Source organism: Mirounga angustirostris, unplaced genomic scaffold (assembly GCF_029215605.1).
Source record: "Mirounga angustirostris isolate CCGP_5_RB_7025 unplaced genomic scaffold, mMirAng1.0.hap1 SCAF_11, whole genome shotgun sequence".
Classification (NCBI taxonomy): Eukaryota; Metazoa; Chordata; class Mammalia; order Carnivora; family Phocidae; genus Mirounga; species Mirounga angustirostris.
Genome location: NW_026991719.1, coordinates 86,408,165 through 86,431,631, shown reverse-complemented (window position 1 = coordinate 86,431,631; position 23,467 = coordinate 86,408,165). Strand labels below are relative to the sequence as shown.

Here is a 23,467-nt window from a genome sequence, read left to right as displayed (position 1 = left end):
ACCTCGATGCCCAGGCTACACTAACCAGAAACTTGGGGATGACACCTAGGCATAGTAATTTTTAAAACTTGCCAGGTAATACCAATATGAAGCCAAGTTTGAGAACCACTGCTATACAGTATTGTTCAAACATGTAATATTCCTGGACCTTTTTGATTACTTGTACCTTAATAAATATTAAATATCTTAGCAAAGGTACATAATATTAATAAAGGCATAGAGAAGGGAATTGTTCATCTCTTAGGCAAGGAACATTTCAAATTTCTCCATATTACTGAACAACATTTATGGCAAACCCACCATTGAAAGATGAGAAAGCACAGCTGCGTTTCTAATAGAATACAGGTAACCCTTGATTATTCATAGCAAACTTCCAGTTCTGGGCTGAGTGACTCCAACTTGGTGTATGTTCAAAAGGAATAAAAATTAATTTTAATATTAGCCTAAGCTGAATAAAAGAAATAACTGAGATCTGATATTACAGAATCACTCGATGTCCAAAGTCAAATATGCCTAGGACCATATGACAGCAAAGATACATGAAAGTCATCTACATTTTACTTGGTAACTAAGAAATTGCCTTTGTGATTTTGAGGGGGGAGGGGAAGAATTTTGTGAGTGTTAAAATTTTTTTCTTTCAGTGAGAATTTGTTAAGAACTGGGTCATTAGAATTGGGCAAGATGCCTGAATCTATATTTTAATGTTAACTCTGAAATTTATATGGACTATATCTGCTCCCAATCTCATTTGTCATCGAGCTGGTCCCCTTGCTTTCACTTCTGCCCCCTGCATTAGTAGTATACAGGTTGGACTGCCAGAGACCCAAAATAGTGGTGACATAAACAAGATAGTTTATTTTTCTCTCATGTAACAGCCCAAACAGGTAAAAAGTACAAAGCTGGTATGGCAGTTCCACAATATCAGGGATCTAGGCTCCTACTAGCTGGTTGGGTTCACATCCCTAGAATTTTGCTCTTCATCTGCAAGGTACAAGATGTCTCACCACCAGGCTCACATTTTAGCCAATGGGAAGGGGGGTAAAGGGAAAGAGCATTCTCTTACAACCTTTGAAGAATTGGTTCAGTAATTGTACAGATCACTTATGCTCACTTCTGAACTTAGAACTTAGTCACAAGGCCATATCTAGCAACAAAGGAACCAGGGGAAAATATTCTTTATTGTAGGTAGCTATGTGCCCAGCTAAAAATCGACAGATCTACTACTATAGAAGAGAATAGTTATTAGGGTCCACTAACAGTCTCTAGCAACCTCTTTATATCCATTCTCCTTCCAGGAGACAATGACCATTCTAAAACATAAATTGAATCATGGTGCATATTGGTCATAAACCGTATAATGGCTTCCCAGTGCTCTGAAGATACAAATTAAAATCTCTACTCTGGCCTACAAGGCTCTGCATAGCCTGCAAGAGCCTTGGTCTATTTGCTTGTCTCCTCTTGCACCCCACTTTCTGCACTCTAGCCATATCAGTTCTCATTCAAGTCTTCAAACACACATTCACTTTCTCAGGAAAAACTTTCCCAGTGCCCCCCACCCAAACCTGGCTTCCTTTGTCAAAAAGCTCTAATATAAAACACATAACTTTCCTTTGCAGCACTTAGCTCACTTATGTGTACAATTTTTTGAATGTCTCTCTCCTCCCCAACACTGTAAGCTCTATGAGAGTAGGGGCCATGTGTTTTTGCTTGTATTGTGTTGTGTTCCTAGTGCCAACCTAGTGCTTGCCACAGAGTGAGCATTCAAACACTTGGATATATGTTGCAATAGTTTGGCTTATTATTTTATGAGCCCCAGGGTTTGGAGAAGTTTATCTCACAGTGATCTGATATATTATGTGAAATGTTACCCTTATTCAAACATCTTACTTTGGTGCAAAATAGAGCTTAAAGAAACAGACTTTGGAGTTATAAGCCTAACCTTCTAATTTAATTGCTTTGACAATTTTACATTAAATCATTTAGTCTTTTATTGTTTTGTTCCCCATCCACAAAATAGATATTAAAACCTTCTTGGGGGCAACTTCTAGACCCTAAGCTACTATGTATGAGTCAGATGCAATCATCTCAGAATAGCATCAGAAGTACTCACATTCTTTAAAAAGGGTTGCTTGACTTTCAATGAAGATGTGCATATCATTAAAAAGAAGCTAAAATATTTCAGATTTCTCTTTTGAGAAAAAATAATATATTATTGCTGAAAAGGCAACAAGTTAGGAAGAACACTAGCAGTAAAAAAAAAAACCAAAAAAAAAAAAAAACCCCAAAAAACCCTGGGATGAAAAAATTTCAACTGTTTTTTTGTTATAATGAGCTGCTATAATTGATAAATGGTCTAATTATATTAAAATGTTCTTCATAGAAAACCACATTTCATGAGACACATAAAAATAACACAAACACATTTTCAGTGTTCTAATACCTGTATTAATAGACCTTTATTAATAGACCCAAAGAATCATAGAGCCAGATGGGACCATTATTTTGCAAATTTTACAAATAAGGAAACTAAGGCCTAGCAGTTTAAGTGGCTTTCCATAAAATTTCTCAGGCATTTAGGGACAGAGCCATGGCTAGCTTTAAACGTGTTTTCTTCAAAATCTACATTTTATTTCTTCACTGTAAAGGAAAACAAAAACTTAGGGCTAGAAGTGGCATCAACATAATAATGTAAGAATGAAGATAACATAATGAGTGGGATGACCTGGACCAAGAGATGAGTTTATATATAATGTTTCTATTTTGGGCAATAGACACAAATATAATATGACCTGACTCAAAGATAATCTTGAAGAACTGGAATCTTCAGATAATACCCAAATCTGGTTTTGCTTTTCAATTTTTAACCTTTTTTCCTAAAATTTCTTTACTAAAAGCAGTTGATTACTAAAATATTCAGGACTGGGGGCACCTGGGTGGCTCAGTCAGTTGAGCATCTGCCTTCCACTTAGGTCATGATCCCGGTGTCCTGGGATCGAGTCCTCATTGGGCAACCCCCTGGGCGGGGGAGTCTGCTTCTCCCTCTCCCTCTGCCCTTCCCCACCATTTGTGTTCTCCTCTCTCTCTCTCTCTCTCTCTCTCTCAAATAAACAAATAAAATCTTAAAAAAAGTAAAATAATGAGGACTGAATAATACATATTTCACTTCCCATCAGTGTACCTGCAAATTCTTGGGTAGCAATGTTTAAGGAAGAAAAAAAGAAGAAAATGTACCTGAAAAGCAAACCAGTGAAACAGCAAGCAGTATAAACCATAGAAATGCCTTTGGAATAACAGAATCGGTTATAACCTATGTCCGTATTGGCAGAGAGTGTACAGCTAAAAATATCAAACATTATTACCGTCATCAAATAAGAGTGACAGTCATTTCTTAAAAGTCCTTTTCTTAATATGAATAAAATGAATGCAGGGTAATTCCATAAAGAAATAAAAATAGCAGAAGAACAGATACTCACATTCTTTCTTTAATAGCTTACTACAGGATTTCAATGTGCATATCTCATGTGCCATCTAAAGAGAGAGACTGTGGTTCTCCAGTAGATTATATAATATTTCATAATTTACTAACTGATTCCTTAATTTGAAGTTGACATCACAGTAATATATTTGTGTGGCTTTGGAATTAATGAACACATATTGTCACTTGTAGGTAAGTTCTTCTGATGGTAGTTTGGTATTTTTCTTAGGAAATGCTACCATAGCTCTCCCATTTTACAACAACCAGAAATGTGGACACAGAAATGTAACTCCAAATTTAGATAGAAACACTTCTAGAATATAAAATAAATTGCCAGGAAAGTTGTTTTTAAAGATCCTAAATTTTCAAAAATTGTTCATATTTCTCATTCAATATGAGAATAGAAATTATACCTGTTAAAGTGTGTAGCTTTGAAATCTCACCTGAGGTTTTTAGTCAATAGCCATGTAAGTATTAATATTTCCCTTCTCAACATTTACATGTCAGTAAAATGGAACTGCCTTTTAAAGTTTATAATGGCTTAATACAGAAACCCAGATTCCATTTGATAAACAAGTCTTCAGCCCATAGGGAAGAATCATATTGGCTCATTTAGCAAGCATATGTAGGTCTATTATTGGCCAAAAAATATGGAGGAGGGCCACCAAATACGTTAAAAATGAGACAAGAGAACAAAAAAGTTATTGTGTTTTTTAACTTTAATAATACACTCAAAATTTTAACACAAGAAGGATTCACTATTTTAATTAACATTTAAACACAATTATAAGGAACAAAAGGCTGAATGCATTTATGAACAAAGTACAGCATCTGTCTTTAGATTCATGAGCTGCCCCAAACATTTAAAATATATAGTGTATGAAGTCACAGAACCATAGGGCTAGAAGAAAACCCACAAGGTAATTGCTTAACTAGATTCAGATTGATCTTGACACTGAATACTTTTTAACTCGTGATGGTCATTTTGGTCATCTAACCACATAATTGTCAACCACAAGGCTTCGCAAATGTGGAATGGCGATTTACAGTTAAAACGAAGTATAACAGATAACCAGAATAAAATCCCCTTAGTCTCTGTTTTATATTTTCAATATGCACACTTAAAATGTTAATATGAGATAAAATTTCACTATTTAAACTCACATTACATGTACCAAAACTACAAATGAATACAGCAAAAATAGAGACCTACTGTAGCCTCTCTGGCTTTTAAGTTCACGCACTGGTCAAAACATTTAGAAAGTCAAAGGATAAGAAGTCACAATAAAGAGTGGAAAGTCTTAAGACAATTTAACACACTCATTGTACAGCTGACCAAACTAAGGACCAAGGCAACTGGACAGTAACAATCCATGTGTGCTTTTTGAAAATGACAGTAACCACCACAGTCATGAAAAATGCAGGTTGACCACTTTAGGAGAATTTAATCTTCAAATTAGCAATTCAGAATTTCCCACTATAGGTGAATAAAAGTGGAAGGATGTTAAATATTCACGAGAAGTTACTCTTGTAAGTCAGGATGCCTTCGGCTGAGGCTTGAGAATAAAAGCACTTCACAAATAGAATAGTGAACACAAATTATTACAAGATAATATATAGAAGTAAGGTAGATTTTCTTGATACACAAAAACTGTTTCGATGAACTTTTCAGTAATGAACTTAAAATGAAGTGTGTTAGCTTCAAACACAAGGTGAACATAAAACCACTTAATAACTTTAGAGCGTATGTAATATTCTTGCCGAAAAACGGTTGCTGAAATTACCAACAAAATGACAGAATATCTTTAAAGCAGTGCCCTCCTTATAACCTGTAATCGTTTCACTTGCCAATTTTTAAGAAGTATTAGTTGGGCTATAAATTCTGTGCAGGTAGACTTCTACTTTATTGTTACCCAAATTACAGATATCCAAGATACCGACGATATGCACTCTATCCAGTTTACTCACAGCCTTTATAATATCACCTAAAAGTAAAAAGCAGATGGTAAGTATTGTAAAATAGTTAAATATTTACTTGGATTTAGTATCACATAAGCTGATGTGTTTTTTTTTCTTATAGCATTAACAATGTCCCTCATCTTCTCCCTCTTCCCTCCAATTTATCACACGTTCATCGAAGTTACATTATGGTAACTTCCACACATAACAATGACTATATCACACAGATACGGGCTGGTATCCCAAAGCCATATTTAGTTATTTTTACTTCTTAAGTCTTTTTGGTGGAGTAGAGTAAGTCTATATATTTTCCAGGTTCTTTATATGGTACCAAGTAAACAACTTATTGTTTACACTTCAAGGGAGTACAACAATCATTTTTTTTTTCTATTTTGAAATTTATTTATCAATTCTTTACAAAACTTACAAGACGTAAAGCAAAATACATATATGTAATTGAAGTTATTTTCAAAGTATATTTCCTTTGAAACAGCTTTATTAACTAACACTTAGCTTTGGATACTCTCAAGAAGCTTTATCAAAAATGGATCAGGGGAGGGACACTACTGTATATGGCGGAGTAGGCGGTTTCAGGGCTGTGTCCCTCCACTAAAGCAACTTACAGGCTGAAAAAACTCTCAGATCAACTTCGGCAGAACTCTGGAATCTATACAAAAACTTAAAACAATCAAGGGAAAGATTAATAGAGAAAGAGCTGCTGCACTGTGGTAAGAATGCGCTGTGGTATTTTATTTATTTTTTAAAGATTTTATTTATTTATTTGACACAGAGAGAGGGATGCACAGCGAGAGAGGGAACACAAGCAGGGGGAGCGGGAGAGGGAGAAGCAGGCTTCCCGCGGAGCAGGGAGCCCGATGCGGGGCTCGATCCCAGGACCTCGGCATCATGACCTGAGCCGAAGGCAGACGCTTAACGACTGAGCCCCCCAGGCGCCCCATGTTGGTGGTATTTTAAATTGCCCATCTACTCCCTGTTAGCAGCAGCAGCCATAAAGCCGGCAGCTCGCACTCCTGCTGTAGGTGGCTAGTACCAGACGGTGCGATGCAGAACTTATTCTCAAAGACGTTGTGAGTTTGGACCTGTTAGGCAGTTCCCTCAAGGGCAGATGCAAGAGCTTGCTTTCGTTTCACCTGATTTGGGGCATTCCCACAACTGGGGTAGCTTCCCCAGTGGCTTTTGTTGAAAGCATATGACGGCAAAAACACTAGCCAGAGCAGCTGGGTCAAAGTATAAAGCTGGGACCAGCAATAGACAGATCAAAAAGCCTGAGGAGGAAGGGGTTGGGAAAAGACACATGCAGGGGGATAAGGGCTTTTTAAAAGGTCCTGTGTACACTGGGGCATCAAGAAGGCTACATGTATGCCCAGTGCTGGATGCATGCTCAGGAAAGGCCTGAGAAAAACTCCAATTGTTCACCTCCGGCTGACCATCTGCAGGCTCTGCTGAGCAGGAAGTGAAAGCTAAGACAGGGTTGTAAACAGCCTGGGTAAGCCCTGAACACAGATCCAATGGCAAAAACTGGAGATCATTTTTGTCCTTGTTTTCCTTTTCTGTCCTCCAGGTGTTTAAAGAAACTCTTCCAAAGCACCAACTGACCACTACTAAGCTAACGGATCACAGACACCAGTGGCTACACATGACAAAGACTTCATTTTATGCATGAAAAAATGAAAACATTTAGAGGTTAAGGAACTTATGCAAAGTCTCATGGTGATTCGAATCTTTATAGTCTGGCCTCGAGGCATGTGCTCTCCACCTTTGTATGCTAGGGCTACATCTCTGTAAAACTGTATCTAAAAGCCAGTGGTGGATCTAGGTTTTGTGGGGCCTGAAGGGCATACTATTTAGAAGCCCCCTTTATCTATACAGTACCAAAGCAAGTGAGGGCTTCTCAAGCGTAGTCTTTGTTAGCTTCACAATTAAAGCCACCTCCGCTAGACATGTCACAAAATCTGTTGAACGGTTTATAACTGTGCAAACTCACTAATGCACAGTGAATATAATAATGACAAATCTAGAAAATAACTACATAACTTTCTCCTTCTTTGAATGGGATGGACTTTAACCTAGATGCTTTGGAAAGATTTCGAGATCTTTAGCTTTGACTCTGACAGCAACAACCCAGACCTTAATAATTCTAATTGTTATCATAAATTGACTTTTACAAATAATCACTTACAGAGTCCCTGCAACATAAAGTGTAAGTAAATCTACTGTTTGGGTGAGTGACTCTGCCTACTTGCTTTGAGCAAATGAAGACCTCTCAAACTGCTCATCTGGTACTACATCAGAGAATGTTGTGAGGATTAAATACTCAGGATGTAGAGCACTTAGAATGGTGGCTGACACATAGCAAGAACTCAGGTATCAGCAACAATCATTTTCTTTTTCTTTTTTTAAGATTTTATTTATTTATTTGACAGAGAGAGAGAGAGAGACATAGCGAGAGAGGGAACACAAGCAGGGGGAGAGGGAGAAGCAGGCTTCCCACTGAGCAGGGAGCCCGATGCAGGGCTTGATCCCAGGAGGATGGGATCATGACCTGAGCTGAAGGCAGACGCTTAATGACTGAGCCCCCCAGGCACCACAGCAACAATCATTTTCTACTTAAGAAAACTTAGTATGAAATTAGCATGTTGTTTATATCACATAGGGATTCTCTTAAAAGGACTATGGATTTTTACCTATAAAATGAGCTTCTCTACATTTCACTTTAAATTGTTAGAACTGTGTAAAAACTACTTTTTTAGAAATGTCACAGATGCATGCGATGAGGGTGACAAAGGCATTGCTATGTAGAAGTTCTCCACTCCATTTCCTCATGGTCACATGGGAAGCCAAAGTGTCCTGGCATCCCTTGTAGCTAGGTTGGGATCGTGTAAGTAAGTTCTGGCAAATGAGAATGTGAGTAGAAATGATGTGTCACTTCCAGTCTAACATAATTAAAAGCGAACATCTCCTTCATTTCTTCTTTCCTTTGCCTACACAGCCCTAGAAGCCACTTGTTCCTGCTGAAGCTGCAACAAGATGGAAGCAGACTGCCTTCCTGAATCACCACTGAGAAGAAAGCTAATAATTAGTGCATCAGGTTTAACTTGAGCAAGAAATAAACATCTATTGTGTTAAAAGTCACTGAGACTTTGAAGTGGCTTTGTAACTGTGGCACCATCTAACCTATCTTGTAACACAGTGCGGTATTCCTGCCTGCAAAAATAATACGGAAAACCCTGATTACCTTGAGAATAAAACTGTTTTCTTACATGTGCTAAAACTCTTCCGTATCATGTTATGCTTCTGAAGTGTTTATCAATGGAGACGTTAACTCAATGTGTTCAAAGAGGAGGAGGGTGTGTGTGTGTGTGTGTGTGTGTGTATCTATAGTTCATAAAGATGATACCAATTAGGACATCATATCAGTAAGCGTTAGTCAATAAATGATTTGGGAAATACTGCTAACCCCTTGGAAAAAAATAAAGCTGGGTCCATTTCTCACTTTCCATACCAAAAGAAATTCCAAATGGATTAAAATTTTCAACGGTGAAAATTAAGCCATATTAACAACAAAACCCTAAATAATCCAGTTCAAAATTGGCAAAGAACTTGAATATACATTTCTCCAAAGAAGACATACAAATGGCCAATGAGCACATGAAAAGATGCCCAACATCATTCATAATTAGGGACATGCAAATCAGAACCAAAATGAAATACCATTTCAGGATGGTTGGTTTGTTAAAACAAAAACAAAGACAAAAACTAACAGAAAATAACAAGTATTGGTGAGAATGTGGAGAAATTGGGATCCTCATGCATTGCTGGTAGGAATGTAAAATGGTGCAGCTGCTGTGGACAATGGTTTGGTGGTTGTTCAAAAAGTTAAATTCAGAATTACTATACGACTCAGCAATTCCACTCCTAGGTATATTCCCAAAAGAACTGAAAGCAAAGACTTGGATACTCATACACCAATATTCATAGCAGAATTATTCACAATAGCGAAGAGGTAAAAACAACCCAAATGTCCATCAACACATGAATAGATACACAAAATGTGGTATATACATACCACGAAATATTTTCAGCTGTAAAAAGGAATGAAATTCTGATGTATATTACAACATGGATGACCAAGTGACATAAGCCAGGCACAAAGGGCAAAGACTGTATGATTCCACTTATATGAGTTATCTGGAACAGGCAAATTCATAGAGACAGAAAGTAAAACAGAGGTTACCAAGGGCAGGGGAGAGCGGGGCAACGGGGAGTTACTATTTAAAGGTATCAGAATTTCTGTTTGGGATGATAAAAAAGTTCTAAAAATGGATAGCAGTGATGGTTGCACAACACTGTGAGTGTACTTAATTTCACTGAATTGTACAGTTAAAAATGGTTAAAGTGGTAAATTTTATGTAAATTTTGTCATAATAAAAATGATAGGAGTAAAAAAATGAAACTATAAAAGTACCAAAAACCCATACTGAATTTAAAGAAATAATCTTGGACTAAGTGATGCCTTTCTGAGTATGACATAAAACCAGCAGCCACAAAAATAAAAGATTGATATATTTGAGTACATATAAATAAAATTACTTAAAATACCAAAAGAAGCCTCCCATTGAACAAATTTAGTCAAACAGGATAAAAGTATTTGCAACACACAATAAGGGATTAACTCCTTTAATATGTAAATAAAATTTATAAATTAATAAGAAAAAGAACATTCTTATAGAAAAATGGAAAAAATAAAACTAGCATATAAAATTCATAGAAGAAATATAAATGGCCAACAAACATGAAGATGTTCAAGCTTAGAAATAAATAAGAAATGCAAATGAAAATAGTGATATAATAACTTTTTTTGCCACCAGTCTGCCAACATTTAACAAGAACAACAATATCTAGCATTTCTAAGGGTGTGAGTAAAGTGGCATTCTTGCTTTTGGTAAAAGTGTAAATCAGTATAAATCTTTTGGATGACAATGTGACAGTACTACCAAAATTTTAAATGCCTACATCTTTGAGTCAGTGACTTCTCTTCCAAGAATTCATCTTACAGATATATGTATAAGTGCACAAAGATTATGTATACACACACAGAGATAGACAGATATTTATTGCAGTACTCTTTGCCGAGAGCCAAAATATTTGAAAACAATCTCAACACCCATCACTAGGAGCCTGATTAAGTAAATTTTGGTACATCCACACAGTGAAATATTTATAGGTATTAAAATGAATGAAGTAGCTCTCTATATATTAACATGAAAACTATTCAAGATACATTGTCAAGAGGAAAAAGGCGGTTATGGAACTATATGTTTACTATAATTCCATTTATGTGTATTTCTTTAAGACTGTGTGTGTGGGCGATCAAGTGAGATTTATTCCCAGTTGCAAGGGTGGTTTAATATTTGCAAATGAGTCAACTTGATAAATCACATCGATATAGTATATGTGCTGCCGAAGCGAGCACGATAAATCACATCGATAAAAGAAAGGCTGAAAACCATATGATCATTTCAATAGACACAGATAAAGCATTTGATAAAGTACAACATCCATGAATGATGAAAACCCTCTGCAACGTAGTTCTAGAGGGAACATACCCCAACATAACAAATGCCATATATGAAAAACCCACAGCTAACACCATCCTAAATGGGAAGAAACTGAGAGCTTTTCCCCTAAGGTCAGGAACATGATAAGGATGACTACTCTTACCACGTTTATTCAACACAGTACTGGAAGTCCTAGCCACAGCAGTCAGACAACAAAAAGAAACAGAAGACCTCCAAATCGGTAAGGAAGAAGTAAAACATTCAGTATTTGCAGATGACATGATACTATATATAGAAAATCCTAAAGACTCCACCAAAAAACAGCTAGAACTGATAAAAAAAATTCACTAAAGTTGCAGGATACAAAAACAACATACAGAAATCTGTTGCATTTCTATACAGTAATAATGAAAACAGTAGAAAGAGAAATTAAGAAAACCCTGACACAACTGCAAACCAAATAATAAGATACCTAGGAATAAACCTCACCAAAGAGGTGAAAGACCTGTACTCTGAAAACCATAAAACATTGATGAAAGAAATTGAAGATGACATAAAGAAATGGAAAGACATTCCATACTCATGGATTGGAAGAACGGGTATTGCTAAAATGTCTGTACTACTCAAAGCAATCTACAGATTTTATGCAATACCTATCAAAATACCAACAGCATTTTTCACAGAACTAGATGAAACAATCCTAAAATTTATATGGAACTTCAAAAGATCTGGAATAGCTGAAGCAATCTTGAAAAAGCAGAGCTGGAGGCATCACATCCTGGACTTCAAGTTATATTATAAAGCTGTAGTTATCAAAACAGTATGGCACTGGCAAAAAATAGACACATAGATCAATGGAACAGAATAGAAAACCCAGAAATTAACCTACAACTATATGGTCAACTGATCTTCAACAAAGCAAGAATGAATAGCCAATGGGAAAAAGTCTCTTCAACAAATGGTTTGGGACATATTCTATTTGAAACAAATCACCTTGCTTTTGATTACCACACTTTTCGAGTGGTTCTTGCCCTTCATGTCTCAAATATTAACTGCTTTGGCAGAATGATACTAGGTTTTTTCAGGTGACCATGTTAGTGACTTCTGGAGAACAACTGGCATTAGCAACAGAATTTTGCCTTGATATTTCATATCAATAATAACATATACACATAGCAGAAAAAATGTGATGGAAGTAGATGTTATATGCAGTAAGAAAATGAATACACAAATATTTAAACTATATATTAGGGCACTAATTAAGAAATCTGGACTTTCTGGAAGTCTAAAGAGCTGCAATGTAGGAAGTAATACTGCAAAGTCAACTAATATATCATCTCCAAAATGAACTGTGGAAAAAATAAAAGACTCTTATAAAATCAGATATTCAAGCTCAGTTTGGAGTAACCATTACTGCCAAAAGTTACTTCATCAGCAGGCACACCTCATAAGACTTGTTTAAAAACAATATACACTCAAGAGTTTCATCAGCTTAGAAAGATCCACCACAAAATCCCAAGATAATAAAGGGTGTCTTAAAAGCTCTTTTAAATGTAATATCCTTCTTTTTTTTTTTTTAAAGATTTTATTTATTTGAGACAGAGAGAATGAGATAGAGAGAGCATGAGAGGGAGGAGGGTCAGAGGGAGAAGCAGACTCCCTGCCGAGCAGGGAGCCCGATGCGGGACTCGATCCCGGGACTCCAGGATCATGACCTGAGCCGAAGGCAGTCGCTTAACCGACTGAGCCACCCAGGTGCCCCTAAATGTAATATCCTTCTAAGCTCAGTGAGAACTGCTAGAAACTTTACTACCTGCTCCGGAAATAAAGATGGCAACAGGAAGTGGATAATTATAACTGGATACATAATTTTACAGGAATATAGAAATAATATAGAGTTCAGTAAATTATGTAGCAGCCTGAACAATTAGTTGGTGGAAGGGTTTCACTATTGGGATTACGTGAACTCCTAGCAGTCCTCAAGGGATTTATTGCATAGCACTTGAATAACTAAACATTTATAAGAGAAAACAACCATACTGTACTACACTATGGAGGTCTTAAAATTTCAGGCAATTGTAAGGTGAAAGGACAGATCATTTCGCCTGAGTTAAAAGGAGAGAAGAGTCGAATTGGCACTGCTCCATGTGCATACCACTTAAATCTAATGAATACTTACTTTTAGAAATGCATTATAAGAGAACATTCTTAATGTCTGCCTGGAATAAAAACCATTAATTTGTCCAATTTTATTTAAAATATATTCTCATTTATAAGTCTTGGGGTACATTTACCAAACAACCCTTTAAATTATATTGAATGTTAAGGCTAGAACTGTTTATATAATCACATCTTAAGATTAGAAGTGTTTACAATATTAATTTTATCTTCTGAGTGAAAGGAATACTGAGATTGTCTTACCTGCAAGTGCTCTTGGACCTGCCAGTGTGTCATTTCCAGGTCCATCCTGCGGATACACACAGCTGTAATTCATGCAGGTTAGTAATGTGTCGATTTGAGATGTTCGGAGATCTTCTGGACAATACATGGGCAGGAATGCAACATCAATTGCGATCTCATGGTTCAGACCTGTATAGAAAAACCACACTTTGTTAAAAGTGGGTTAGTATAGGAGGCTAATGAGGCCAGGTTTGCTGGTTTGATCCTGACATGTGCCAAATAGCTTCACACATGTAAATGCATGGTTTCAAAGCTAGGGATTAAACCCTTTGCTGTGCAAAACTTTATGAATACATGCAACTGGTTGAAAGAGGAGACACTTTAGTGCAGTCTATCACCACTGCTGGAAATAGCAATCCAAAAACCAAAAAACAAAAAACCCCAAAATGTTTTACCTATGGATATAAGGTTTAAATTTTAATATCCAGAGGATGGCTTGGTCACATAAATGAAGAGATGTAGCATATTTTTCTTGGTCTAATATTATGTCAGGGGCTATTACAGAATAAAATAATTCAGAGATGACTATTGGTTCCCTTATTGCCATTTGGACTTAAGGATGTATGATTCAAGCAAAGCCAGGGAAGGTAGAAACAAGGTCCCATCTGTCCTTAATTATGCAATACAAACTTCATTTACTCACCCTTAGGGCTATAAAAGGTTGCAGCAGAAAAGGGGCTATGGGGGAACAACCAAAGTAAATCCTGGCCTGTGACTGTCATCTCTTTGTATGGGTCACTGTCTACCAGGGTGGATCTAAAAGACTTTGTAGGGGTGCCTGGGAGACTCAAGTCAGTCAGGTGTCTGACTCTTGATTTCAGCTCAGGTCATGATCTCTGGGTCCTGGGATCGAGCCCTGCATTGGGCTCTGTGTTCAGTTGGGAGTTGGCTTGAGGATTCTTTCCCTCTGCCCTTCCCCCTGCTTTTGCATACTCTCTCACTAAAATAAATAAATCTTTTTTTTTTTTTTTTTAAAGAAGACTTTTTAGAGGCAAGGCTTTGAGCTGGGTACAAAAGGATGAATAGCATTTAAATAAACAGAGAGAAGGATTTCAGGCAGGGCAGGGAGTAGTCAAAATTATAGATCAGAGTAAGGAGACCATCTTGACTGGACAAAGGGTAAACATACAGAGCACAGCTTGAAAACCCCATGAATTCTACCCAGTCACCCAAAACAGAATCCTGGAGGTTATCCTTAACTCCTTCCTTTTGTTCTTCCCTGATGTTCAGCCAGCAAGTTTTATAGATTCTATGATCTTAATATCTCCTCTACTCATCGCTATAGCAATTCTTAACTACTGTGCTTGGGTCAATGATAGGTAAACAAATTCCTTCCTGTTAAGCTGTAAACTGATACAGAAAAACAAGTGCATTTTTCTAAAAGATTTTATTTATTTATTTGACAGAGAGAGAGCACAAGCAGGAGGAGCAGCAGGCAGAGGGAGAGGGAGAAGCAGGCTCCCCACAGAGCAAGGAGCCTGATGCAGGGCTCAATCCCAGGACCCTGGGATCATGACCTGAGCCAAAGGCAGACACTTAACCATGTGAGCCACCCAGGCACCCTATTATTTTTGCTTTTTATGGGCAAATGACACTAAAATTCCACAGCTTTAATTTAACATACAACTAATGGCTACTTAAAGGTTTTAAGGATAACTAAAATTTGGTATTCATAAACTATAATGGTCACAATATCTAGAATTTACTGAGGATTTCAATTCAGTATAGGAAGTATAACTACCCCGTAACTCTAAGCAATGTTGCAAAACTCATGTGGAAGTGCACATATTGGTATCTTATTGCCTTGATTCTAAGACCAAATTTAACTCTAAGATATACCATCAACTTAATAACAGTTTTAATAAAAAGGAAATTCTGCATTAAATGTACCCATTGACCATAAGATGCATTCCAACTTGCAAATATAAAAAAAGAAAGTATGCCTTAGAATTGAGAAAATATACAAAGTTGGAAATCCTGATATTCTCAGGAAGGTAGTTTGATTATCAGTGTGTCATTGATACTCTTTTGAATTATTTTCTAAATTATAAAATATGGTGAGTTTAGCTTCATCATTACTCATGAAATTTGTTGTGAGTTCCTTGGTTAAAACTAGAGTTGTGGGTACAAATGTATAAGTAAACAGGCCTCAGAGCCTCCATACTTGCTGTTTCTGTGCCTAGAATGTCCTTTCCTCAGATAACCGGATTGTTCCTTCACCCCCATCAGGATTCTGGTGAAATGTTATTTTTTCAGGGAGACCTAACCCTAACCCTGACCAATCTATGAAAATGTCATCCTTTCCAGGGTGCCTGGGTGACTCGTCGGTTAAGCCTCAGACTCTTGATTTTGGCTCAGGTCATGATCTCAGGGTTGGGAGATCGAGCCCCGCATCAAGCTCCACCCTGGGCATGGAGACTGCTTACGATTCTCTCTCTTCCAGCTTTCCCCCTAAGGTCAGGAACATGGCAGGGATGTCCACTCACCACTGCTATTCAACATAGTACTAGAAGTCCTAGCCACAGCAATCAGACAACAAAAAGAAATAAAAGGCATACGAATCGGCAAAGAAGAAGTCAAACTCTCACTCTTTGCAGATGATACTTTATGTGGAAAACCCAAAAGACTCCACCCCAAAACTGCTAGAACTCATACAGGAATTCAGTAAAGTGCAGAATATAAAATCAATGCACAGAAATCAATGCCATTCCTATACACCAACAACAAGACAGAAGAAAGAGAAATTAAGGAGTCGATCCCATTTACAATTGCACTCAAAACCATAAGATACCTAGGAATAAATCTAACCAAAGTGGCAAAGAATCTGTACTCAGAAAACTATAAAACTCTCATGAAAGAAATTGAGGAAGACACAAAGAAATGGAAAAACGTTCCATGCTCATGGATTGGAAGAACAAATATTGTGAAGATGTCAATGCTACCTAGAGCAATCTACACATTCAATGCAATCCCTATCAAAATACCATCCACTTTTTTCAAAGAAATGGAACAAATAATCCTAAAATTTGTATGGAACCAGAAAAGACCCTGAATAGCCAGAGGAATGTTGAAAAAGAAAACCAAAGCTCGTGGCATCACAATTCTGGACTTCAAGCTCTCTTACAAAGCTGTCATCATCAAGACAGTATGATACTGGCACAAAAACAGACACATAGATCAGTGGAACAGAAATAGAGAGCCCAGAAATGGACCCTCAACTCTGTGGTCAACTAATCTTCGACAAAGCAGGAAAGAATGTCCAATGGGAAAAAAGAGAGTCTCTTCAACAAATGGTATTGGGAAAATTGGACAGCCACATGCAGAAGAATGAAACTGGATCATTTCCTTACACCACACACAAAAATAGACTTAAAATGTTGAAAGACCTAAATGTGAGACAGGAGTCTATCAAAATCCTTGAGGAGAACACAGGGAGCAACCTCTTCGACCTCAGCTGCAGCAACTTCTTCCTAGAAACATCGCCAAAGGCAAGGGAAGCAAGGGCAAAAATGAACTATTGGGACTTCATCAAGATAAAAAAGCTTTTGCACAGCAAAGGAAACAGTCAACAAAACCAAAAGACAACCGACAGAATGGGAGAAGATATTTGCAAATGACATATCAGATAAAGGGCTAGTATCCAAAATCTATAAAGAACTTATCAAACTCAACACCCAAAGAACAAATGATACAATCAAGAAATGGGCAGAAGACATGGATGACATTTTTCCAAAGAAGACATCCAAATGGCCAACAGACACATGAAAAAGTGCTCAGCATCGCTCGGCATCAGGGAAATCCAAATCAAAACCTCAATGAGATACCACCTCACACCAGTGAGAATGGCTAAAATTAACAAGTCAGGAAACAACAGATGTTGGTGGGGATGCGGAGAAAGGGGAACCCTCCTACACTGTTGGTGGGAATGAATGCAAGCTGGTGCAGCCACTCTGGAAAACAGTATGGAGGTTCCTCAAAAAGTTGAAAATTGAGCTACCCTACGACCTAGCAATTGCACCACTGGGTATGACTCTGAGAAACAAATTGAGGGTTCTAGAGGGGAGGGGGGTGTGGGGATGGGTTAGCCTGGCGATGGGTATTAAAGAGGGCATGTGTTGAATGGAACACTGGGTGTTATACGCAAACAATGAATCATGGAACAGTACATCAGAACCTAATGATGTAATTATGGTGATTAACATAATAAAATTTTTTTAAAAATCCCCCAAAAAAAGATTCTCTCTCTTCCTCTCCCTCTGCCCCTCCCCCCCAAAAAAGATAAAATGTAATCCTTTCCTACTACCTTACTCTCCGACCCCTTTCTAGCATTTATCACCATCTCTTTTATCAGCAAGCTCTTTTATTTGTTGTGTTCACTCACTTAACCTCATAACCTCAGGATCTAGAACAGTGCTGGGCACACATTAGATGCTCAGTAAATACTTGTTAAATCAAGCAAATGAATGTATGTTTGTGCATTTTTTACCTATAATTTTCAAATACTAGACTTTAAGATATTTGTGCATTATGTGTTCAAATATGAATTCATCTGTATTCCTATTACCAAAGGAGAGGAACACAAATATCCTTCCCACAGTGTACATACATATGCACTTCAATGGTGACTTCCTGTTTATGTGTTATTTCAGTAACTTACACCTTATTGTCTAGGTAAATGTGATCATATATCTGGACTATATTCAAAATTATAGGAAAATATAAGATCAAACAAGTAAGCTCATATTATTCTTTTGTAATGTGTGTTATATGCAATTTATATATCTTCTTCCTCAATTCTTTGTAATCACTGAATTTCTTTTCCAATAAAAAGTGTGAAAGTGTGTGTATGTGTGCATTGGAGGGGAGGCAATTTATAATCCCGGCACTTAGCACAATGCTTGCAACATACCATATTTTACTTAATCTAAGATGCCACTAAGAAAAATGCTACCAACTGAACAAAGACATGACTTCAATTGTAAGATGCATATCGATTTTCAAAGATGTTAAAATATGGGGAAAATGGGTGTCTTATGATGACAAAATCTGATAGTAGGTGCTTCAGGTTTCATGATTAAATTATAATTAATTATGCAATGAAATAAGGGACAGAATTAAGGTATGGCAACAGTAATCTAGCTCTGGAACCCATATAATCCAGTGTACTGCTCCTACTGAGATACAAGAGTGGGGAAGCCTCTCAGTGGGAAAAGATATCCTGAGGATGTAGCCAGTGAGGGAACCAACAGTGAGAAAACTCGGGGCTACTCAGTTAATGGTTCGAATAGGCTTCAACAAGGAAGGAGGCATATCTTATGGGTAAGAATAATTTGCCCTGAGCCCGCAGGCTAGTACCAAGGAGGGGAGGAGTTATGTTGGCCTCCTTGGTTGCTTTAATAGAAGAAAAAAGTCAAGGTAAGTAAATCCTTATTATTTCAATACAACTACAACATATTAAATTGCTTTGATGTTATAGTTAACGTTATTAAAAATGCATTTAAATGCATTTTGCAAAAAAGGAAAAGAACAAACCATATAGAAAACTGGGGGGGGGGGTTCTCTTGACTTGTAAGAGACAAAGCTGATGACCTTCAGAGGTTTACAAAAGGCTGGCTGAATTATGATCGTTATTACCTGAGTCAAATGCAAATTGAAGGGAGGACTCTTAAGCTTTGATTGACTCACAGTATTTCATGGGTAACTAAATCAGTGTTAGAGGAGTCATGGATATACTAATGCCATCTAGGTTTTGAAAACTGTTTTCTTATATTTAAAGGGGGAATAATTCTTCAAATTAGGAGAGATTGACCAATAGATTTTGTAACTGGGCCTAAAGGCGCTGAAAATTTAGTTTGTTACTTCATTCCAGTATCTTCTTTTTGAAATGTGTGTTATTTCATAATAAGCAATGGAATGAGGTTTTAGTGCTTACTAAAAATATCTATTTATTTGAGACAAGTGAGATGACATAGCAAGGATTTTAATACAAGAACCAGCATTTCTGGAATAGGTTTCTGATATTGCAACAGGTTGTTGGGAGCCATTAGAATTATAGGAAGGAAGATTCATAATTCCATTCAATGTTCTCAATAATGATTCACCCTAGACCAATCAGAGCTAATGATTGTAACAGAGTTGTGGTGTGAATAACCTTTCTGGCTTCCAGAATAAGACACTTCAAAATTACTGGGTCCTCCAGAGATCAGCAAGATACTGCAGAGAAATAATCAATCACTGGAAGATAGTATCAACATAGGTGGACAAACCTCATGTTGGAAGAAATTTAAATATCATATAGATTTATCTGCTTGGATTGGTTTAGCTAGTTTTTTTTGTTTTGTTTTGTTTTTTAAATATTTTTATTTATTTATTTAACAGAGAGAGAGAGCACAAGTAGGCAGAGCGGCAGACAGAGGGAGAGGGAGAAGCAGGCTCTCTGCCAAGCAGGGAGCCTGATGCGGGGCTCGATCCCAGGGCCCTGGGATCATGACCTGAGCGGAAGGCAGCCACTTAACCGACTGAGCCACTCAGGCACCCCTGGTTTAGCTAGTTTTATGTAAAAATAGAGGTCTTTTAGAACAGGGGTCAGCAAACTATGACCTGGGGGTTCAAATCTAGGTTGCACCTGGTTTTGTACAACCCAGGAGCTAAGAATGTTTTTTTTTACATCTTAAATGGTTGAAAAAAATCAAACGAATATTTTGTGATATGTGAAAATTATTTATAAGCAATTCAAATGTCAGTGTCTATAAATAAAGTTTTATCCAAACAGAGCCATACACATTCATTTATATATTGTCTATGACTGCTTTCACACTAAAACAGCAGAACTAAGTAGTTGGGACAGATACTGTATGGCCTGCAAAGCCTCAAACATTTACTACTTGGCCCTTTACAGAACAAGTGTACCCCCATGTACTGAACACATATAAGGTTGTCTTTCGGTTTTAGGATTATATCTTTTAACAGAGAGTACATTATTAAGAGATGTAATCATCTCTTTTGAGTTCACTGCTCATGCCATGCTTACAAAGGATTGGCCATTTGTCTGGTCTCATAATACAACTTAGTTTCATACTTTCACAAAAGCTGTAATAAGTTCACTACTTTCACATCGGATACTCACCACTTATTTAACCAAAATCTGAGAATATCTGGGGCACCGAGATGGCTCAGTTGGTTAAGTGTCTGCCTTTGGCTCAGGTCATGATCCCAGGGCCCTGGGTTGGAGCCCCGCATCGGACTCCCTGCCTGCTTCTCTCCCTCTCCCTCGTGCTTGCTCTCTCTCTCTGGTGCTCTCTCTCAAATAAATAAATAAAATCTTTTAAAATGCCCCAAATCTCAGAATATCTATACTTCAAGTCCTATTAAGAGAGTAGTATTTCTCAATCTTAATTCTATTCCTGCATACCTGACAAGCAGGATACATTCTTGTCACTGGCTCTGGTGTAGCAGTAAGTCTCCCTTAGGAAGGTAAGGGACATTGAATAGGCTGCTTCTCTGGAGTGTACCAGAATCTTATGGAGTGTGGGAAGGTCTCCCTCAGTTGATTCTGATAGGCTACCTCTTCCCATCAAGGTTCTATAAGAATCAATGGATCAGCACTAGGTGTTATATGTAAGTGATGAATTGTTGGATTCTACTCCTGAAACTAATATTATACTATATGTTAACTAAAATTTAAATAAAAACTTGAAATATAAAAAAAGAATCAATGGATCAGTACCATTGATCAGGAAAAAAATCCCTTTCTTTATTCCTGCCAGAAAGTTGACCAAAAATTACTGTCAAATGGTAGTTATTTGCAGGTACCTAGTAATACGTACTTTTTCTGTTTCCTTTTAAACGTTCTGTTTGGTTTTATCCACCTGTGACTTCTTTTTCACTGTTTTTATCCCTGTAAACCACCTTAAGTCCTTGAAAATAGGTAGGACATAAAACAGCATAATTCTAATGTGGACTAGAGCTGATTGGACAGAATGACACATTTGCCCTTTTCATTTGATTCTTGCTTTTAAGTGATGTAAAGAGACCAAGTAATACAGTCTAGTAAAAAGAAGCATTTGAAACAGGTCTGACATGTCTAACAGAGTCAGGGGAAATCATACTTTTCATAGATTGTACACATACACACAATCACATGTATGTACAAATGTGTGTGAAGAGGCAGAGAAGAGGGAGTGTGAGACAGTAAAAATGAAAAAGGAATCCTGATAAAAGTCAAGGTAATTCATTCCAGTACTGTAGATGTAAAAATCTATGAACTGCACTTTCTTTCAGCTATTAAATTAATTTGCTAATGACATTTCCTCATTCTTTTATTTTAAGGTAACAAGACCTTCCTTTGAGATACAAATAAACATTTTTCTTGACTCTGAGAATAGCTTATTTTGGCTATGGTTTTATTTTAGAATTTTTTGTGTACATTTTTCACTCATTGGAAAGAAAGATAAAATTAAATATAAGTTTAAAAATGTGTTGACTTTTTAAAAGTTTTTATTTAAATTCCAGTTAGTTAACATACAGTGTAATATTAGTTTCAGGTGTACAATATAGTGATTCAACACTTCCATACATAACCCTATGCTCATCACAAGTGCACTCCTTAATCCCCAACACCTAGTTCACCTATCCCCTCACCCATCTTCCCTCTGGGAACTGTCAGTTTGTTCTCTTAAAAAAAATGTGTTGACTTTTTGTGAGTGTGTGTGTATGTGTGTGTGTGTATATATATATACACCACATCTTTTTTTTTTATTGACTTTTAAATTTCTGTAAGTTCTATGGGCACTTCTCAGTTTTGAACAACCTGAGAAAATCCATTTATTTTTCCTTATGGTTCCTTATAGACCAGGGAAGTTTTTTAGCTTCTTTCTGTTACAACCTGATTTAGTTGAGAATTTAATTTTTTATAGGGGCTAAACAGACCTCTGTTCATAGGAGCTTTTCTTGATTAGTACCCCTTTTCTCTTTAACCTACATTTTACCTTTCAACAGTTCAGATACACTGAGAAAGAGGCAGAGAACATGAGCAAGAAAGTGGAGGCTAAAGAAAAACAAAATCAGTTTTAGAAGTAGTCAGGTAGTCAGGGGTGGGGAAAGTTCCCTTGGTTCCCATTCTTCTCTGCCCAAATACTTTCCTAGGACTTGCCAATATTCAAAGCCCACAATTAGAGCTTAATGTATTCCACAATTAGTGCTCCATTCCTCCCTTAGTTTGAGCTAAACAGGAGCTCTCCTTGGACTTTATTTTTTTGGGGGGGAGCTTAATTTTTTCAAGCAAAATAGTATCATCTATATTGAAAATATATTAAATTAATGATATTCAAAGAAAAGAATACTTCACTTACCTAGGATGGTTACTTCAAAATGTCCAAGGCTCCGGGCACTCTTAAAGTCATCAAGGTTTGGGGGCCTTCCCTCTGGTGGTATGTACTTTGCAGGCTGAGAATTAAACTGCTCAGTAAGAAACTTTCTCTGCTCGAAAATAAATTTCCGTGGAATACTTTCAGGATAAACATGGCTGTAATGCAGGTGATCTATTAAGCCAAACTTTTTCTCTCTCCAGAGCTGACTTTCCCACCTATCGCTTATAGTTTTTCTGGCTTTCCCTGCGGTACTAGTACTTGCACTTTCTCGACCTGTTAAAGACACAATGAGATAGACACAATGGACCTGCAAACTAACCAAATCAAGTCATTCAGGACAAAAAAGTACAGATTAATGAGGAATAGTTTAATTAACTTTAAAAATCAAACAACCACATATAAAATGTAAATTGAATGTCCAAAAGATAATTCTTATTAAAGTGAAGAGAGAACTAAATTCATTTACAAAATAAACTTTTCCTCCAAAATATTAAAAACTGATATTGTTTTTCTCTGTTGCTGGAATTATGAAGATTTGTAATTACCTTCCTTACACTTTTTCTGTATTTTCTAAACTCTCTTAAATAAACATATATTCCTTTTATATCCAGTGACAAATTCAAGTT

At 36.9% G+C, this 23,467-nt stretch overlaps 1 protein-coding gene across 1 annotated transcript in view; it reads right to left on the bottom strand.

The window, feature by feature from the left end:
- Positions 1-4,237: 4,237 nt before the first annotated feature.
- The window catches only part of RADX (RPA1 related single stranded DNA binding protein, X-linked), an 82,388-nt gene continuing 63,158 nt past the window's right edge, over positions 4,238-23,467 (bottom strand). Inside the window, exons 12-14 of the mRNA XM_045863744.2 lie at positions 22,824-23,114; positions 13,435-13,602; positions 4,238-5,460 (exon numbers count right to left, since the gene is read on the bottom strand). Of these exons, the coding sequence (XP_045719700.1) occupies positions 5,330-5,460; positions 13,435-13,602; positions 22,824-23,114 (590 nt within the window). The 3' untranslated portion in view covers positions 4,238-5,329. The remainder of the gene's footprint in view (positions 5,461-13,434; positions 13,603-22,823; positions 23,115-23,467) is intronic.